The 18,975-nt window shown below is 49.9% G+C and overlaps 6 protein-coding genes across 6 annotated transcripts; 4 read left to right on the forward strand and 2 right to left on the reverse strand.

The window, feature by feature from the left end:
- Window positions 1-113: 113 nt before the first annotated feature.
- On the reverse strand, window positions 114-1,681 carry NCS54_00371700 (Hypothetical protein; the record flags this gene model as incomplete). The annotated part of the gene is made up of 4 exons (XM_053149279.1): window positions 114-688; window positions 809-856; window positions 906-1,083; window positions 1,580-1,681. The coding sequence occupies 4 exons, from the start codon at window positions 1,679-1,681 to the stop codon at window positions 114-116; spliced, it is 903 nt and encodes a 300-aa protein (XP_053005254.1).
- A 466-nt stretch (window positions 1,682-2,147) lies between these two features.
- On the forward strand, window positions 2,148-3,231 carry NCS54_00371800 (NAD(P)-bd-dom domain-containing protein; the record flags this gene model as incomplete). Its single annotated transcript, XM_053149280.1, has 2 exons — window positions 2,148-2,219; window positions 2,272-3,231. 2 exons carry the CDS (start codon window positions 2,148-2,150, stop codon window positions 3,229-3,231), a joined length of 1,032 nt encoding a protein of 343 aa, XP_053005255.1.
- A 3,971-nt stretch (window positions 3,232-7,202) lies between these two features.
- On the forward strand, window positions 7,203-8,898 carry NCS54_00371900 (Hypothetical protein; the record flags this gene model as incomplete). Its single annotated transcript, XM_053149281.1, has 3 exons — window positions 7,203-7,968; window positions 8,022-8,474; window positions 8,525-8,898. 3 exons carry the CDS (start codon window positions 7,203-7,205, stop codon window positions 8,896-8,898), a joined length of 1,593 nt encoding a protein of 530 aa, XP_053005256.1.
- A 1,082-nt stretch (window positions 8,899-9,980) lies between these two features.
- On the forward strand, window positions 9,981-12,659 carry NCS54_00372000 (Beta-glucosidase; the record flags this gene model as incomplete). The annotated part of the gene is made up of 4 exons (XM_053149282.1): window positions 9,981-10,124; window positions 10,178-11,192; window positions 11,242-11,903; window positions 11,958-12,659. The coding sequence occupies 4 exons, from the start codon at window positions 9,981-9,983 to the stop codon at window positions 12,657-12,659; spliced, it is 2,523 nt and encodes an 840-aa protein (XP_053005257.1).
- A 3,068-nt stretch (window positions 12,660-15,727) lies between these two features.
- On the forward strand, window positions 15,728-16,974 carry NCS54_00372100 (Hypothetical protein; the record flags this gene model as incomplete). The annotated part of the gene is made up of 6 exons (XM_053149283.1): window positions 15,728-15,886; window positions 15,942-16,020; window positions 16,068-16,208; window positions 16,265-16,378; window positions 16,432-16,626; window positions 16,679-16,974. 6 exons carry the CDS (start codon window positions 15,728-15,730, stop codon window positions 16,972-16,974), a joined length of 984 nt encoding a protein of 327 aa, XP_053005258.1.
- Window positions 16,975-17,174: 200 nt separating this feature from the next.
- Window positions 17,175-18,569, reverse strand: NCS54_00372200 (INTRADIOL-DIOXYGENAS domain-containing protein; the record flags this gene model as incomplete). Its single annotated transcript, XM_053149284.1, has 8 exons — window positions 17,175-17,200; window positions 17,256-17,301; window positions 17,351-17,430; window positions 17,488-17,704; window positions 17,757-17,852; window positions 17,904-18,047; window positions 18,093-18,463; window positions 18,518-18,569. The coding sequence occupies 8 exons, from the start codon at window positions 18,567-18,569 to the stop codon at window positions 17,175-17,177; spliced, it is 1,032 nt and encodes a 343-aa protein (XP_053005259.1).
- Window positions 18,570-18,975: the final 406 nt, after the last annotated feature.

Here is an 18,975-nt window from a genome sequence, read left to right on the forward strand (position 1 = left end):
AATATCTTGAATAGCATAGAAAGGTAAACCAATTCCTCACATCTGCTATATATTTTCAAGTCAGTGTTTAAACATTCTTATTTGATTTACTTATCGAGTCTTTAAAACTAACCTCACTCTTTTCGACGCATCTCCTCAAACAGGAATCCTAAGCTACCAACAGCCGCCTCCTTCGTAATCCGAATAGCAGCCCTAGTTACGTCCTCGGTGCAGTCTTGCTCCTTAAAGGGATTAAGCACGATCTCTTCGCTTATCCCACGCACCATCTTATCCCTAGCGACACTCCCCTCAAAGTCCCTCATGGCTGCCTCGACCTCCTTTGAGGTCAAATGGGAACCCTTTCGATCCTCCAATTCACGCAGGTAATACCCGATGAGATGAACGCCTATCACCATTTTCATGACAATCTTGCTGATTTCAGGGAGAGAGGTTGAGACGAAGCAGTTACATGCCGCTAGATAAGCGTTGACCAGGATTTTCAGGGTTCCAGTGCCTTGAAAGATCGAGTCCAGTGCTTTGCTAGGAGAAGGCAACAAGCTCCATGAGGCGATACCCCAGCACTTGGTGGCTTTGCTGTGAAGGATCTCCCAAACCCCGATGAGGCCGGTGAGGCAGATGTATGGATGGTAGGAGACCTTGGTGACTCGCCGCGCTGTCCAGAAGAGGGAGATACTGTTGGAAATTCCATCTACCGATGTTGGTTAGCCAGTACCCAGTATAATTCACCGTGACTAATGCGTATCCATCAGCTTGGCCTAGTTGTCTCTCTGCTGAGTGGCAACCCAGAGGATTTGTAGGTCCCGGCTACGAAGCTGCTGCGCCATCTTCTGAACCAGGGCTTGCGAGCCCATAGAGTCTGTATCAAGCGTTAATATGAGATAACCTGCTTAATAAGACTGCTTTACCTGTGGTAGTATACTTTAGCGTCCATTCTTCCGTGTCCGCAAGTGCTATGCGACAAATTGAGAATCTCGGGTTATCTCCTACGATGCTCTTCAGCCGTCCCTCCAGATTGGTCTGAAAATACTCGTAGGCCTTTTCCTCTGCTCTTTGAATGTCTGATAGCTTGAACCTCTTTTGAATCTGCTCGTGTTTGAGTGTAGGAGGTCAGTGAAATTCGAGTATATGCATAGCCTCTGGAGAGTATCTATAAGCGGATTAAACAGTCCGGGTTCGCTCCTCTAGGAAAGTCGTACACCAGCTCTAGCTAACAGGCTGGGAGTTTTAGCATAGGTGGAAAGTGTCTAGAAGTCATTTTCTGTGAGTGCAGGCTGGTAACAAACACCCTCCACGGTTGATGAAGACTCCGCAGTGACAAAAGAAAGACTAGGTAGAATGGGAACAGTGAGAGGGGATGTAGAAACTCAGATACTGATGTAAAACATAAAAATAGCTACAAAACATGGTAAGACTTCAGTTCAGCGGATACCACGGCTTTACAACACAAGAAGGGCGAGAATTCCATGTCTTATCGTGGCTGTCAGGGGCTCCTGCCGAGTGACGGATAACCATTGTTCGGTAGGTTACCACAATTCAGCAATTTAATATGCATATGAAAGCCGAGGAATATCACACTCACCTGGCCAATGCCCTTCACAAATAGTTCTTGACGTAGCTGGAACCTCGAGTGTCGGATATTCGGAGACGAGATATCATGATTCACCATGTAAAATCCGGCCATTAGCAAACTCCGAAGGGCGAGGTTTAAAAGCGAGAATCAGGCTACACGGGCATCTCGCTCTTTCGGCCTCTGACGAATTTCCAATCAACTAACACGTTCGCGCCAAGTCGATGCGTGTTTCCCATCGCTTTTCTAGCCGTTTGTCGTATTCAGAGGTCGTTGATTGGACGTCTCCGGCTGCATGTGGAGAGCCGCCGGCCGAGCGATTACCCAATCCGGCAATTCTCAGTCCGCTCCGAGTCCGATGTATTCGAGAGTCGAGAGAGCCTCAATGGCGATTAACTATCTATCTCCGAGACATCGGAACGGGTTTTCGGGCCAGGTTGACATATAAAGATGCTTTTGGGCTCTGTATTGCAGGGGAAATCGCCAGCATCAATACAATACACAACCCAGCAACCTCGTCTTCACATCAACCAAGACCCCATCTTCACTTTCATATAATCTTGTATCTTGTTTAAACACCATGGCCCGGAAGTACGCCAAGGACCAGCCTGAGGGCTTTACTAACAGTATCGAGAGAGTGGCCATCGTCGGAGTGAGTAATTCAACCCACGCGAAGCGCATCAACAACTAACAGCCAACTTCAGGCTGGTGGTTCTGTCGGTCAATATTTGGCCAGGGCACTGCTGAATACCGGGAAGCACACAGTCACCGCCATCACTCGTGAAGGCAGCACTAGCAAGATTCCTGAAGGCGCTAAATCCGTCATCGTCGACTACGAAAACGAGGACACTATTGTTGCCGCCCTCAAGGGCCAGCAATTCCTCGCCATCTCCATGTCCGTCACCGCTGCCCCTGGCACCCAGGAAAAGATCATCGCTGCCGCTGCAAAGGCCGGCGTTCCTTGGGTCATGCCCAACTGCTACGGTACTGACTTCACCAATGCATCTCTCGCAGAGGAGAACATGACTGGCCAGTCAGTTCTACCAGGCATCAAGGCCATTGAGGATGCTGGTGTGTCATCCTGGATCGCCATGGGTTGCTCTTACTGGTATGAGTTCTCCATCGCTCAGGGCCCGCAGTGGTATGGCTTCGATTTTAGCGACAACCAAAAGAAGGTGACCTTTTATGACGACGGCAAGACACAGATTAACACCTCGACCTGGCTTCAGTGCGGTCGAGCTATTGCCGCTCTTCTAAGCCTCAAGGAGCTACCTGAAGACGAAAGCGACAAGTCACCAACCATCTCCCAGTGGCGAAACAAGCCTATGTGGATCTCCAGCTTCCTCATCTCCCAGCGACAAATGCTCGACAGCCTCCAACGCGTGACAGGCACCACCGACAAGGACTGGGAGATTGAGTATGAGGGCTCTCACGAACGCTGGAGTCGGGCGATGGACATGCTAAAGAAGGGTGATCGAAGGGGCTGGGCGATGGGCATGTATGCCAGGACCTTTTACCCCAACGGTGACGGCAACATCGAGGCCAAATATGGTCTTGCGAACGATGTGCTTGGACTTCCCAAAGAAGATTTGGATGAGGCTACTAAGAGGGCGCTCGAGATGGTTGATTCCAGCTACAACTACTTTACAAACAGGAGCAGGTAAAAGTGAGGAGGGTCGTTGATTCAGGGAATAGTTAGAATGAACTCGAAAGATAGTCACGAATGGAATTGATGGTCGGATCTTGCCAACCACACTCCCTCGGTGAATGCGATGACAAGCCTGGATAGTATGAACAAAAAGAAAGGATTTGATTCTTTCTGAATCGTGATTCCGCCCGGGCTCGAACCGGGGACCTTCTCGGTGTTAACGAGATGCCATGACCAGCTAGACCACGGAACCGAGGCTATCTTGTTGGATGGAAACCCGCCGAGCGTATGGGGCTCATGTCCTCTGAGGATGGAGCCGAGGGAGTAGGGAAAAAAAAAAAGAGAGTCGATGGTGGAGTTGTGGTTGTTAGGGTATGGTGAGGTGCAAAAAGAGTGGTTCCGCCCGGGATCGAACCGGGGACCTTCTCGGTGTTAACGAGATGCCATAACCAACTAGACCACGGAACCTGAGTTGGCGAGATGAAATCTCTGGTGCTTGCTGGGAGGGCCGCTTCTAGGAGCGTCTATGGTTTGGCGAGTTTTCTGAATAAGCTCTGTATAACACTCGTAGTTGCTACCAGGAGAGAGATGGAAGAAGGAAACAGAAAAGGTTAAATGATGAGTTTCGCCCTGCTTCTTGAGAATGCACTGCAATAGTTCCAAGTTTAGCAGGCCTGGTACAAGGGTGTAGACATTCTCGCAAGATGTGAATTTGTTCTAACACCACACATACCACAGTGAAGCTTCAATAACCATTTCATTCAGAGATATCAGGATATCAACTAGGAGAGACGACTTGAATACTGTGCCAGTAGCTTACCGGCGCCATCGTGAATGCTATCCTTGCCTTCACCATCACCCATTTGGCGCTTAGACTCAGGTTCAGGGTCGGGCTGAGGGAGACGGATCAAGGAAACTATACGACAGATTGTATCTGCCGTCGGCCTCCGCTCACATGACATTAAGAATGTTTTCCTCAGCATGAATGTTAAATGAGGAAGTCATTTCAGACACAATGGCTGGATCTCCTATCCACGGTTCGGCACATGGCCACTCGACCATGCTGATGTAAAATGATATGGGTTTGATAATAAAGAAATATATACAACGATTGTGAGAAAAGCAGTGAGTATATTATAAAGATTAGGGCGCTAGAATCTTTTGTTTGTTTAATTTATTTTATGATCCTTCCCATATAATGTCCTTAAACCTTTGGGCTACTGCTCTCTTCATCCTAACCTGCCTCCGAAGCCTTACTCACCAAGTGGAACTACCAACAACCAGATAGTGAGCTTCCAGAGTATAAATGAGAAAGGATGTTCTAAGAGGATCCATGAGGACCCCAGCAGAATTTTTCCAAGAGGTGGTTGCCTTGGTGTGCCACCACCTACAGATTCTGTGAGTGGGTATCGGGTAGGAGTTCTTAAAAAGAGGTATGCTGAAAACTGGCAGAAAGGTTCAAATAATGGGCGAACGTAGTGACGAGATAGCTTGAACTATTAAGTTCTCTTGTTTGCATGCGTTATTTGGTTTGCGATAAGACCTTCGATGTTGTAAATATCAGAGCAAGTTTCTCATCCACGAAGTTGGGTGGACCCAATAGAAAGTGATGCTGCATGGTTTTAAATAGCAGTTTCTTATTTACTATATTCACTTCTATATATTCAAATTGGTTCTTTTACCCAGCCCTTGCACTGATTCTATATTTTCTTATCTGCCTTCCTATCGTGGATGGTTGGTTTTATCAGGATTGAGGACGCCACCCGCCGCCGAGCCTCAAGGATCCGTCGGGATGGCCTGCGGCATCATCTCTTGGCGTGCTTGGCGATGCGCCCTAGCGTCTCGTAGCAGAGCCTCAAAATCATTGATTGACGCCGCGGGAACAGAATGTGATGCCTGGGATCGAAAAGGTCATAGTGTCTGGCTCTGAATTGGTCTGAAAATCAAGCTTGAAGCAAGATAATCCCATCCTCCCGCCTGATGCCACACCCTGCTTAGCTTGAATAGGGAGTGCCACTTCAAATGGTGACTAAATAGACGAGTGCTATTAGTTGCAATATTGAATCGTCAAGTTGTTTGAAATTTCCAGAAAACCCGACGACGTCCCGTTCAACTTCCACGTCCCTCAGCTCTCCTCGGCTCTCTCGGCGTTCATTAAGATCGGCATCCCTCCCGACCTATCCTCGGCCAACCTTCGCCAAGGCTTTAAACCATCGTCGTTCCACTATCTCATCATGGCCGGAGCGCGCTCATATCCCTCCCGGTGCTCTCACCTTGCGTCCTTCAACGGGCATCCTCCGACGTCGCCAATACTCACCGCAGAGCAAACCATGGCTGAATCGAGCAATCCATTACTCAATAGAAATCCACCCGATGCAGAGACGAATTCCTGGAGACTTTGGGGAAGAGTACACGGGGTCCGGGGGGACATCGCGGAGTAGCCCATGGGCGAGAATCTCGCTGTTGAGCCAGTTCAGCGGATTCCAAACGTAACAGAAACCACTGAATCAGGGGTTCGTCTCCAGTGGTTTGGACGAGTCTCGACACGGTCACCTGGGGTCCGTGGAGTTTTTTCTCTGAAGGTGAGATGTTGCCACCGAGACCCTCTTTAATGGAACGGAGTCGCCGCTGGCGTAGCCGGTCGATGCCGGTCCTCGTGGCACAGAGCCGCGCCTAGATAGAGCTAGGCAGTCTACTACAACTGCCAGCGGGCGCTGATATGTCCCGGTTCGACCGGATCAGCTGCGTCATTTGACTCGAGCAGTCGGTTAAGTCGGATGCCTATGGGCGGGGGGGTTTACAAGCACAGGCCAGTATAAGCCCATGGCCGTTTATTACCATGAGCAATAACCAAGAGTAACATCTTTTCGGAGCCGTAGTTAGATCTCGTGTTTGCATAGGGAGCCAAGACCGGGGTTCGGTGGAGAGCTCTTTTCCTGGGGCTCCAACCTCTCTCGAGCAATGGGATTGATATTGTCTATCTCCAGGGGACAGATACCATCTGCTGCTTAGACCATTGAGGTATTTTTGACCCCCATGGGGCCGATTAGACTTATTTTGCCTCGTCTCCTGATGTATTATCTGCTAGTCCGCGCCTTGTGTGTCCCCAAGGGCGTCTCGTGTCTAGCCGTACTTCCGAATTGCGCGCTCGCGCTCTGCACTATCTGTCGCGTCTGACCATAATGTCGTGGCCGATTTAAGCATTGACCATGTTTCAAGCTGATTTGGAAGGGAATTAGGGACAGAGCTGATGTGAGAAGGACGCGCATGGTAAGGAGTTAGTGTGCCGAACACATCTGCATATGCATGTCGCTTTCGGCACTTGGTTGATTCCCATGTCACCATCATTGACTAGAGACGTACTGAACAGTAACTACAGTCCCTTTAAGCTTACTATAAAAACTTCGAATGGCCAAAATCTCCATCAAATCAAATCCATCCGCTTGCTGAACCTCCATTGACGTGCTCTCGTTGACAGCATCACCCACCCTCCAACACGAGACAGCCTCTCGTCCTATCACACGATGGCGTGAGGTGGAATGTTCCCCTGCCCGTCTCTTCTAGAAGCCCAAAGGAATCGCATGGCCTGCATGAGCCGCGGCTATTCCTGCAGGGTCGTTGGCAGCCGCAATGCCCTCTCTCGAAAAAAGCGTTCTAGAACGGAAACAGATTAATCGCCTCCCGGCCCGGGGCAAAATACCCACAACGTCATTCTCCTATGGGGCACGCTTTCGGGCATAGCATGGGAAAAAGCTTGTTACGCAACCACATTACTGAGTCTCCATGATACTACTCCCCTCTACTAAGGAGCTGGGGGACTGGGGACTACTATTCCAACAAGGGGAGTGATCCTCCGTTAACGGAACTCGTTAGTGAGACTTGGGAACATTTTTAAAATGCCCGACCGCCCCAGTGCTAGTTTTCTTTTTCCCCCCTTCTCCTTCACTCTTGTATTTTGTTTCACAGCAATTGTCGACAATATCCATCATGGAGGAGCAACAGAACCACGCGGACAAGAATGTCCACTTTGACGACTCGGCCGCCCTCGAGCAGCTTGGCCACAAGCAAGAGCTGCAGAGAAATTTCTCAAAGGTTTCTCTGCTGGGTCTTGCCTTTGCCATTCTCAACACCTGGACCGCCCTGTCCGCCTCCATCAGTCTCGCCCTCCCCTCTGGTGGACCTAGCGCCGTCATCTGGGGATTGATGGTCGCCGGTATCTGCAACCTTTGTCTCGCCGCTCCTTTGGCCGAATTCCTCTCTGCCTATCCTACAGCTGGTGGACAATATCACTGGAGTGCTCTCATCAGTTGGCCTAGATGGTCTAGAGGCATCAGCTATGTGACTGGATGGATCAACGCTGCTGGCTATGTCATCCTGACTGCCACCGCGCCCCTTCTCGGAAGCACTTTCGTTATCGACACCATCTCATTTATGCATCCGACCTACGAGTCCAAGACCTGGCATCAGTTCCTCATCTACCTCGGTTTCACCTTCATCGCCCTCTTCATCAACGCCTTTGCCAACCGCCTCCTCCCACTGTTCAACAAGGCTGCGTTCCTGTGGAGTATCTCTGGTTTCGTCATCATCAGCATCACTGTCCTTGCCTGTGCCTCTCCCAACTATCAGAGCGGTGGCTTCGTCTACGGCAAGTTCATCAATGAGGTTGGCTGGCCCGATGGTCTATCTTGGCTCCTTGGACTTCTTCAGGGCGCCTTTGCTCTTACTGGATTCGATGCTGCGGCTCACATGATTGGTACGTGCCGGTTTTGGCATCTATTACTCACAACTCTTGCTAACCCTTCACAGAGGAGATCCCCAACGCACGAAAGGAGGGCCCTCGCATCATGATCTGGTGCATTCTCATCGGCATGGCCTCCGGTTTCATCTTCCTCTCCTGCCTCCTCTTCGTCCTCAAGGATGTCCAAACCGTCATCGAGTCTCCCGCCGGCGCTCTTCTCCAGATCTACTTCGATGCCACCAACAGCAAGGCCGGAAGCGTCTGCCTCATCGTCTTCTCTATTGTCTGCATGGTCTTCACTGCCACCGCCATCATGACCACCAGCGCCCGAATGACCTATGCCTTTGCCCGAGACCGCGGTCTGCCCTTCAGCAGCGTTTGGGCTGTTGTTCACCCCACTCTTGATGTGCCCCTTAACGCCCTTCTCTGGACCACCGCCTGGGTTATCATCTTTGGCCTGATTCTCCTGGGAAGCTCCAGTGCTTTCAATGCCATTACCGCCGCTTCCGTCGTTGCTCTTGGTTAGTTTGCCCTTTCTCATAATCTTGTCACTGTCGCTAACACTCAATAGGTGTCACTTACGCCATCCCTCCCTTCATCCACCTCTGCCGCGGCGGAAACATGCTTCCCGAGGACCGACCTTTCAAACTCAGCACCCCCGTCAGATGGATCTGCAGCTTGGTCGGTATTGCCTGGGCCATCCTCACCACCGTCCTCTTCGTCTTCCCCCCCGAGCTCCCCGTCACTGCAACCAACATGAACTACTGTATCGCTGCCTTTGGCATCATCCTGCTCATCGCTGTTGTCACCTGGATCGTCGACGGAAGGAAGAACTATAAGGGTCCCCTCATCGAGATGAACCAAGACGGTGCTACTCTGGAGGGAGCCTCCATGGCCGATACGACTTGCACTTCCAATGCTGAGGATGATATGAAAGGTCATTAAGCCATAGAATAGATCTACGATTAGAAATCGTATTTTAGACTTGGCAGGCCTTTGATTTTAGATTCTGTTTTAAAGTTAGATAAAAATACATTTAAACCATTACATTCATATATATTCGCAACAAGAGAATCGCTCAGCAGTACCAATTTCTTTCAGCCGTGTGGCTGTTGATGCCCAGGTCCTTGTATTGGTTGCCACTTGACTCAACTATGCCTTTTTCTCCGTAGCACAAGATATGTGACATTATGGCCTTGTCAATCCTCCTATTTAGTCAGATATCTCTATCAGACATATAAATAATATTGTTCAGAACTTAGGAAGCAGCATTACTTAGATTAATTCGACAATAACTGGTAGTAGAACTTTGATTTGACGGGGAAATGACTTGGCATATGTCGGGGCATGTCTGGATGTGACTTTAACTTGATATGTTCTACCACTGTCCTCTAAGTGAGAATATCTGATGAGTACTTAGAGCAGACCAAGATAACTACATGTGTTAATAGAGATTTAGTAACATGGCAGCCAGTACTCTTTGCTAATAGCAATAAGACTTCTGTTTTCAAAAGAGGGCCTGAGGGAGGCAATAACAAGCGAATTCATATCCCACGCCGGCATTGGAATCTGATGCCATAAACACTATAACGAGGAACAAATAGCCTGTAACTGCAGGGTTGGCGGGACTTGGCACTCAGCCTCGGAGACGTTGCCGATGCTCAACTCCGGGGTTAGTGACTTGACCCTTGCTTTTTCACCCCCGATTGGCCAACCCTTTACCCACCTTTAATCCGGCCTTGGCTTCACATGGAGGATGCAAACCCACCAATTTTCCGAGCCAACTGAGATCATGTCGAGGGTCTCTGATTTGACACTGGATGGTAGAGTGTTTCGACACTCGATTAAGACGCCTGACGAGGTCATTCAGCGTCGTTGGCATCCCGCATCCTGCGGAGAAAAGGTGGAGACTGTCATGGGAACTTTAATATATATATGGGTAGAGAGACAACTGTGAGAGTGTACTTGGTCTCTCGGCTCTTTGTTACTTCTTGCTCCAACCTTGTGCTTATCTACCATCATCTATCATGTCGCTCCCAGCTACCAATACCACTCTCGATGTCGACTCTCTACTTAAAGAGTTGACACTTGACGAAAAAGTCCAGTTGCTGGCTGGCCAAGGTGCCTCCAGGACCACGGGGCTTCCGCATAGAGGAATTCCTTCTCTTATGGTATGTCACATTTGTACCCCCATCCTGATCGATGACGACTAACCGTGATGCAGACATCCGATGGTCCCCACGGCATCCGTGGAACACGCTCTTTTAGCCGTGTACCAAGTCCTATGCTGCCGTCGGCCACGTCCATGGGCGCCACCTTCAACATCGACCTGCTCCGTCAAGCCGGGAACCTGCTCGGCGAAGAAGCGAGGTTTCGAGGCATAAACGTGCTTCTAGCCCCGACTGTCTGCCTTCAGCGTTCGCCTCTCATTGGCCGAGGCTTCGAGGCCTTTGGTGAAGATCCCTTCCTGAGTGGAGTACTCGCCGCGGCGTATATCAACGGGATCCAAGGTCAAGGTGTGGCCACGAGTATCAAACACTTTGCGGCTCATGATCAGTCAGACAACTCCGTCGAGGACAATGTAGTTCTGACGGAGCGAACACTGCGCGAAGTTCACCTCCTCCCCTTCCAGCTTGCGATGCGATACTCTAACCCATGGACTTTTATGGCATCTTATAACAAGATCAATGGAGTTCATGTTAGTGAAAACTCTTTTCTACTCAAAACTATCTTGAGGGACGAATGGGGGTTCAACGGCCTGGTCATGAGTGACTGGTTTGGCACCTATAGCACCAGCGAGTCTGTCAAAGCAGGCATGGACCTGGAAATGCCTGGCCCGACACTGTGGCGTGGAAAGGCTCTTTCTTTGGCTGTGAATAGCCGCAAGGTCTCACGTAGAGCTATCGACGACGCAACCAAGAACGTTTTGACTCTGATCAACAAAGCCAAAGCTGTCGAGCACATTTCCACGCCGCCGAGATCCGACTCTCAAGAACAACGAGCCTTAATCCGAAAGATTGCCTCTGAAGGGATAGTTTTGCTCAAGAACGACAACAAGTTTCTTCCACTCACCGACATCAAGGGGAAGAAGTTTGGTCTGATCGGAGACCACATCAAGCATCCCGCTCTATGCGGTGGTGGCAGTTCGGAAGTCGAGCCTTACTACTCCGTCACCCCATATGATGCGATAGTTGAAGAGGTCGGAGAAGCCAACGTCTCGTATGCTCCAGGGTGCTACAGTACGTATTCACAGCTCTAAATTTGGAGTCGTTGTTAATTTTCTCTCAGCTTTCCGGTTTAGCCCCCTCCTAGAGCGCCTCGCCTGCCCCAGCACGAATCAATTCGGATGGTCTATCGAGATCTTTGGCGAAAACCCAGACGAGAACCCCAAGGCCGAGCCTGTCCTGACGACAGTTGCCGAGAAGCCCCTGATCGATGTGCCTGAAAACCTCGCACTCCCCAAAAAGTACTTTGTCCGAGCTCGATCGATGTATAAACCTGAGGCTTCAAGAAAGTTCTGCTTTGGATTTGGCGTTTCCGGCAAAGGCGTCCTGAAGGTTGATGGGAAGGTCATCATCGATCAATGGACCAGCCAGCTGCCAAAGACGGATTCAACCCCTTGCTTCAACAGACTATGCATGGAAAAGTTTTGCATGGTCGATGTCACTGAGAAACCTGTTCTTCTCGAGGTGGTCATGGTGAACGAAGCTATCTCTGGGGGTGTCGGCACTGCATTGACCCTTGCTGGCCGCGTCGGCGGCTTTGAGCCCTTTGATGAGGACCAACGCATCCGAGACGCAGTGGAGTTGGCAAAGAATGTTGATATTGCTATTCTTGCCACTGGTCTGTCATCGGATTGGGAGTATGAAGCGAGTGACAGGAAACATCTTCGTCTTCCAGGTCGCACCGACGAGTTGGTTCAAGCTGTTCTGGAGGCCAACCCAAACACGGTATGGTTTTCTCCCATCGAAATTATGTGCTCTCTTCTGACATAAATCCTTTAGATCATTGTGACGCAGTCTGGATGCCCGATTGAGATGCCCTGGGAGAGCAGTGCCACCACATTGGTACACGCCTGGTATGGGGGGCAAGAGACTGGCCACGGCCTTGCCGATATCATCTTCGGGAAGCAAAACCCGTCGGGAAGGCTATCCATCACCTTTCCAAAGTCGCTCAAACACACCCCGGCGTACCTCACCTTTTCCAAGGCTGACTATGATATCGTTTACGGTGAGGGGGTTTTCATCGGGCACCGCTATTACGAAATGGTAGACAGAGATCCCTTATTCTGGTTCGGATACGGGCTTTCTTATTCTGTCTTTGAGTACAAAGACCTTGAGGTGCCAAAGGAGATTCCAGGAGGGAAGGATGGCTCCATGACGATATCACTCACTGTTGCAAATGTCGGCCCTTACGATGGAGCAGAGGTCATCCAGGCGTATGTTCAGGATCCTGAAAGCACTCTCCAGCGTCCAATCAAGGAACTCAAGGCCTTTAACAAGGTTCACCTTGCATGCGGGGAGTCGAGGACTGTTCAGTTGTCTCTGGATAGGTATTCGCTCTCCTTCTGGTCACAAGAGAGCTCCAAGTGGAAGGCCGAGGCCGGCGAGTATGTTGTCATTATCGCATCGAGTTCTAACCCGAAGGATGAGATTTTGCGCGCATCATTCTATCTGTCCGAGACTTATTTATGGGAAGGAGTGTAGGTTGTTTGTTGGCTGGCTTAGCTTGCCTGCATTGATACAACCTAATTCTACCTCATCGAGCTCAGCTCCATGATTCTATTCAACAGTACCCAAAGGGCAAAGGTCTTCGCAAGCTTTGGAGTCTAGCTTTGCCAAAGTATCCAGCAGGCGCCGTAGGAGTGCCTTTGCTCGAGACTGTAAATGTTCATCCTCAACCACTTGGATCAACTCGAGGAGGATCGCCCCAACTCTGCGCATTCTTTCTACCTACATGGACCTCGTTAGCTGCCTGTCTTTATTCAACGGAAGATCACCACTCACATGAGGTTCACCTTTGACCTGTAGATAAAGAAGTGGGATGTCGTCCAGTGTCCGCATAAAATCTTGGACCATCTCCATCTTCTTAAAGAGCAACGCCGGAGTGTACCCATCGAACCCAGCAATCTCATACGACTCGGACTCGATGCACTGCTGCAGGATGACCACTCTCAAACAATGATATGAAACCAGTATGGTACATCTTTGAACCCAGAACGACGACTCATGGACCGTACCGACGTCGCTACTTCCACAAGAGCTAATGATGTTAGATAGGCGCAGCCAGGGAGGGAGATCGTCCAAGAGACTCATAAAATCCATGTATTGTCGCAGTAGCAGGGCCCTGACGGCTCCCCCTCTTTCTCTTTGGTAAGCTCTAATGCCGAAGACGAGCTGTGAAGCCTCAGAAGCTATGCGTCGGATCAGATGGAAGCCAACCAGGAGCCGAGTTTCAAATATCTCGTCATGAAATGCACTAGTTGAATCAAGCAAGGGGACATTATGTTCTCCTTCAGACTTGACGCTCATGGTCTCGTCAAAGAGGGTCTCGTGGAGAGTGAACGGGCGCGCTCGCAGAGCAGCAGCGGTCATGTCGGATGAGTAGAGATGCCAAAAATTGAACCGCAACAGCTGGCCCTCAGGGGGTTCATACTGCTCAATTGAGCGCTCACTATACAAGCGGAGGCGCTGAGCTAGGAGGGTGGCATGCCCGTGGATGTGCCACGCGGCGTTGGCTTTACCCGTGACGTGCTGCAATGCCCCCGATTGAAAAATTCTGATGGTTAAGGATGCTGCTGTGGGAGAGTCGAGGTCATGAATCTCGAAGCACGAGAGCATCTCTCGGGAAGCGCTCAGAAACGGTCCGGCGAGGTGATCCCGGTAGGGCAGCAGGCTCTCTGGCATGACGGACGCAACCATGGCACAAAGGGCGGTGACAAGGGCAAAGGCCCTCATCCGTGCGATTTGTTGATATTCGCCATCTGTCTCAAAGGGATCAACGGTCGCATCCGAAAAGAAGATCGAGGCATCTTTCCGCACCGTGAGTTCATGGATCAGCGGGGCGGTTGGAAAGGTGAAGCGCATGTACAGGTCTATGCAGTGGTTGGTGATAGTTCCCAGGGATAGGTCGGGGAGTTCTGACTTGATCGAGGCCGATAAACCCTCGGCGATGATCCGGGATAGTCTGGTAAGGGTAGAGGGACCTCCTCTATGAGACGCGGTGACATGGTTTTGGAGACGAGCCAGCACAGTCTGGTCTCTCCAAGTCGAAGGGTTCGTAGGAGGCGGCGGCGGCTGCTGCTCCTCCTCGACAACGGGGCTTCTCTCGACCTCGGGCACATTTCCGAGACGACGGCCTATGTTGGGAACTCTTGGTCCTCGCCTCTTCTGTGGAATGGTATACTCGCAAGACAAATGCGAGAGACGACAGTTGGCGCACGGATTTAACGCGTCACACTTGACCTTGCGCCTTCGACAGCAGTCACACGCCAGGGATGCTTTGGACCTTGAGGGGGGCATTTCGTGGTGTTTGTGAGAGTGGGTAATAAGAGCAGCCGCGGAAAAATTATGGAGAGCTTGAAAGCCATCGATCCTTATTTAGTCGGGGATCATTCAAGACGTACCGACAAGGGCTAGCAGATCTAAGGCGACTTTAGCCGGTTCATTCACCCATGCAGGAGCATCGCTTGGCACCTCTCTGGGGGAGAAAGCATCGGAATTAAGGTGGGTTTCAACTCACAAGTATAGAGCTAAGGGCCGACCAAAGACCTCTTCCTTTTCACAAGAATTTAGATAGAGAACACGAAGATAATAAATACTTTTCAATAAGAATGAAGACTTGAGGTCTATTTTACCATTTTTTTCATACCTCCCTTCCATCCTCTCTTCATCCCCCGTCTTGGCGTGTGGAGCGGCTTGTGGAGTCTTGAAGGGAAACAACCTGGGCAGGAGCTGGTCAAAAGTACTTAGACAGTGTCTCTGTCTGGCCCTATGTGCATGTACCTGTTAACTGGACCGACTGGGGTACAACTCCGTGTTTCAAAAGACATTTGTGCTACAGCTGAACTATTTATCTCCCCGATTGCGAAAAGGTTCGTTTTTCGTACTCGGCAGTATCCGATGCCAGGTCGTGCCGCGCTTCCCATGCCTAGAACGGGATGGGATCTTAGCACTATTGCGTGTAAATAGCTGGTGTTTCAGACAGCACTCCAACAATCGGACGACCCAAACCTGTTGCATTCTCAAGTAGATTCACCCATATTTTCATGCATGTTACGTTAACCAGGAGAATTGGGCGAAATATCTTCTGAAGCCGACCTTGAACCGAAGCTAGAGAATAGTTGTGTGTTGCTCGACTAAACTTCGGCGAAATATTGCCTTATTCTCTTGAAGCTGGCGTCTGGAGTTAACGCAAGCTGCTTACATGTGGATCATGTCGTACCGTGGCCACCAGTAGAGAGCGTCATCGTGCTCCAAAATTCGCTTTGGAAGCATGGAAACCCCTCTTTCGTCGTGTATAGAGTTATCAGTTTCTCATAATCTAGTCCGTTTTTGTTTGCGTCTTCATGATTCAAACCCCATCATGACGACCGCGCTCGGAGTTAATGGCGGACTTAGCATGCACGCCGACTAACACATCGCTACGTCACGCCATCCATTCTAGCTGTGAACAAATCGCGATCCGAGAGATATATAAACTCGGCGACATCATGACATGAACGAACTTCACTCTACTATCTCTCCTTCATATCACTTCTCTCACATCGGTCAAAATGGTCAAGACACTCCCCTTCGCTGACATTACCGTCAATTCCCCCGGCTTCGGAGCCATGGGTCTCAGCTTCGGTCTGGGAAGCAACTTGACTCTTGAACAGGCCGAGCCTGTTCTCCTCAAGGCCATTGAGCTGGGATGCACTTTCTGGGACACTGCTGTACGCCTAGACCTCAAACAGTTTCTCTACTATAATGGCTCATACCGAATGACAGGTCGTCTACCAAGCCGGTGTCAATGAGAAGCTCCTGGGAGATTTCGTCAGGAAGCACAATGTCCGGGACAAGGTCTTTAGTAAGCTATAAATGATCCTTTTTATCGCAATCCCTAACAAAAAACAGTCGCTTCCAAGTGCGGATTTGACGTCTTTGGCGACGGCGGCGTCACCAACTCTGCGTCCCACATCAAGACCTACATTGAGGGCACCATCGAGCGTCTTGGCTTTGCCCCCGACTTGTACTATCTTCACCGCATTGACCCCAGTAAGTAACTAGTCATTCGAATTTGCGGCCGAAACATGATGGCTAATACAATACAGACACTCCCCTCGAAGAGTCCATCACTGCTCTCGATGAGATTCGCAAGCAAGGAAAGACCAAGTACATTGGCCTGTCTGAGAGTTCTGCTGCAACTCTCCGAAAGGCCAACTCTAGTAAGTGCCAGTGCTCTTAGTTCCAGGCGGAATAGACTAACGTTTTCCCACAGTCGCCAAGATCGATGCCATTCAGGCCGAGTACTCTGCGTTTGAGACTCTGCACGAGACTGACGGCCTCATCGACACTGCGCGAGAACTTGGCATAGCCTATGTCGCCTATAGCCCCCTTGGCCACGGCTGGCTGGTTGATGACTTTCCCTATAAGACCCCTGATGATTTTGCACCTGACGATTTCCGTCGCAAGTGTGAGTTTCTCGTTATTCCAGTAATTAAAACAATGGCTAATACGCAGTTTAGCACCAAAATTCCAGGGCGACAACTTTTACCAGAACAAGGCCATCGTGGAGGAGATCAAGAAAATCGCCGTCCGAAAGGGCGTTACACTCACCCAGATTGCACTTGCGTGGGTTGCCGCTCAGGGATTCATCGCCATCCCAGGCACCACAAAGGCCACGCGTCTAGAACAGAACTGGGCTTCGAGGGATGTTGAACTAACTGATGAGGACAAGGCAGAGTTGAGACGCATCATTGATTCTACAAAGCCACATGGCAACAGATATGGTCCGGCCCATCAGGCCATGGTCGGCCATTAGGATAGGACTCTGAGGAAGAATGAATATCTGTGGTCAGTATGTAGTATTGTCAAGCATACTTAAAGTAGGCTTGAAAGTTGCCTGACTTAATCTATGGCACAATAAAGATGTAATCTCTGATCCATCTACAACTCGGTTCCCCGGCTTTAATGATGATTGTTCTTCTTTACACCTTTTGATAGGCTACTAGCGGCTCTAGATCAAGCAGGAACAGGAACCTCGGGTACTAAAGTTATGGTTAGACATGAACATTGGTTTCCCATGCTTAGTGAGAGACTTACAGGCATCAATTGTGCTTCCGTTTCTGATTTGGCTCATTTGAACACCCTGGAGTCTGTTAGTTGGCTCTTCCCGCAAAAAAGCTTGAATAGCATACCAGAGTGATGTATCCGAAAACGCCCTTCGTATAGTCCTTCCCATCAAGCGGCTCCGTGTCCAGGAGGGTCATAGCACCGGCTAAGAATGAATGTTGTCAGGCGCCGCACACATCAAACTCAGGGGATGATGACTTACTAGCTGATTCTTGGTTGTAGATGCCATCGTCTGCATTCTTCACTCGCTCAATCTCGGTGTGGCTGACGTATGGCTCCAAAGCCATGAGTTGTCTTGAAAGGAGCTCGTCGATGAAGATCTGACCCGTGCTGACGATTGCCCCATGAGCAAGAGTGCCATTAGATAGAATTGTCCAGTTGGTATGGATCTGGACGTGGATGTGGATAGCTCGTTGAACCTGGCGATGTTTGGTCAGAAATTACACCCTCGAGGGGTTGCATAGAACTCACGTAGAATCCAGGGACAATTGTCGTAAAGGAGGTCACTCCGTGCTTGTCCGTGGGCCACATTCCACGCAAAAAGGTTGACTCATCAGTCGAGAGCCACTAGACCTGTCAGAGAGCTGTTGTTGAGCAATAGAATATGGAGATCCTTACGGATAGGTCTGGAAGCCCCTGATGAAGATCAAGTGTCCCATTGCCAGTCTGCTCGGAGTAGAGATCGAGGAACTGAGTGTTGGGAGATAGGCCCGTGAAGGAGCTATAAGATCCGGTAGCGTTGCAATGCTTGAGTAGTTCCAACTGTTAGTTTTTGATCTGGTGTCAATGTTTCCTTTGCAAACCTACCCAGATATCAACCAAGACACTATCCAAGGGGTCGCATGTGTCAATGTCGATGACACCTATTTCCAAAGACAGAGGCACGCCAGGCTCATCCTCTCGGATATCCTGACGAAGAGTCTGGCTTCTAGGCAGGAAATAAGGACCACGGCTCGTCTCAGGTGTAAGGATGTTGGTCCAGTCCTTGATCTTGTTGTACTTGGGTGCCTTGGCGTTGATTTTGTAGACAGTATCTCCTGAGTCGGCATCAACGGAATCATCGCGGCGTCTAAGAGCCAGGCGATCTCGCTTCATCTTTGCCACGCGAGGGCCGCATCTCCGGCGGACTTCTTCATGAGCCCTGATTGATTCAGCATCGGGCTCCTTGTGAGGGTGACCTAAGGCAGTATGTGAGCCATGATTAAGAAAGTCCTGGAAGAAGGTTATCTTACTGAAAACAGCACCGAATAAGAGGAAGAAAACGAGGAAAGTGGCTCTGAACATCTCGATCCGAAGTTGTAACAAGCTATATCACTCTGTCCTTGAAGATTCTGAAATCACTCATCCTTCACTACCTGGCTTTTATACCTGCAACTTGCAACATTTCCATAAAACACCCTCAAGTGGGATATCCCGCCAGACAGAGATTATGTGACTAATTGTGATTCACCGCATGAGTTGAGCATCTTTCCGAGGTCATGCAAGATTCAAGTTGAGCATGTAGCCCCACGAACGTACATGACGATCAACAAAAACGGATCCGGCATTATGGAAATACGGATCAACACCACATGGAAAGAAAATTTTCAAGAAACAAGCTTAAAACAAGAGGCTCGGAGAATTAGGATATACGGAAATACGGTATATGAATGCGAGACATGCATGGCGGCACGGGCCTTGCGTACGGCAG

Source organism: Fusarium falciforme, chromosome 3 (genome assembly GCF_026873545.1).
Source record: "Fusarium falciforme chromosome 3, complete sequence".
In the NCBI taxonomy this organism is placed as follows: domain Eukaryota; kingdom Fungi; phylum Ascomycota; class Sordariomycetes; order Hypocreales; family Nectriaceae; genus Fusarium; species Fusarium falciforme.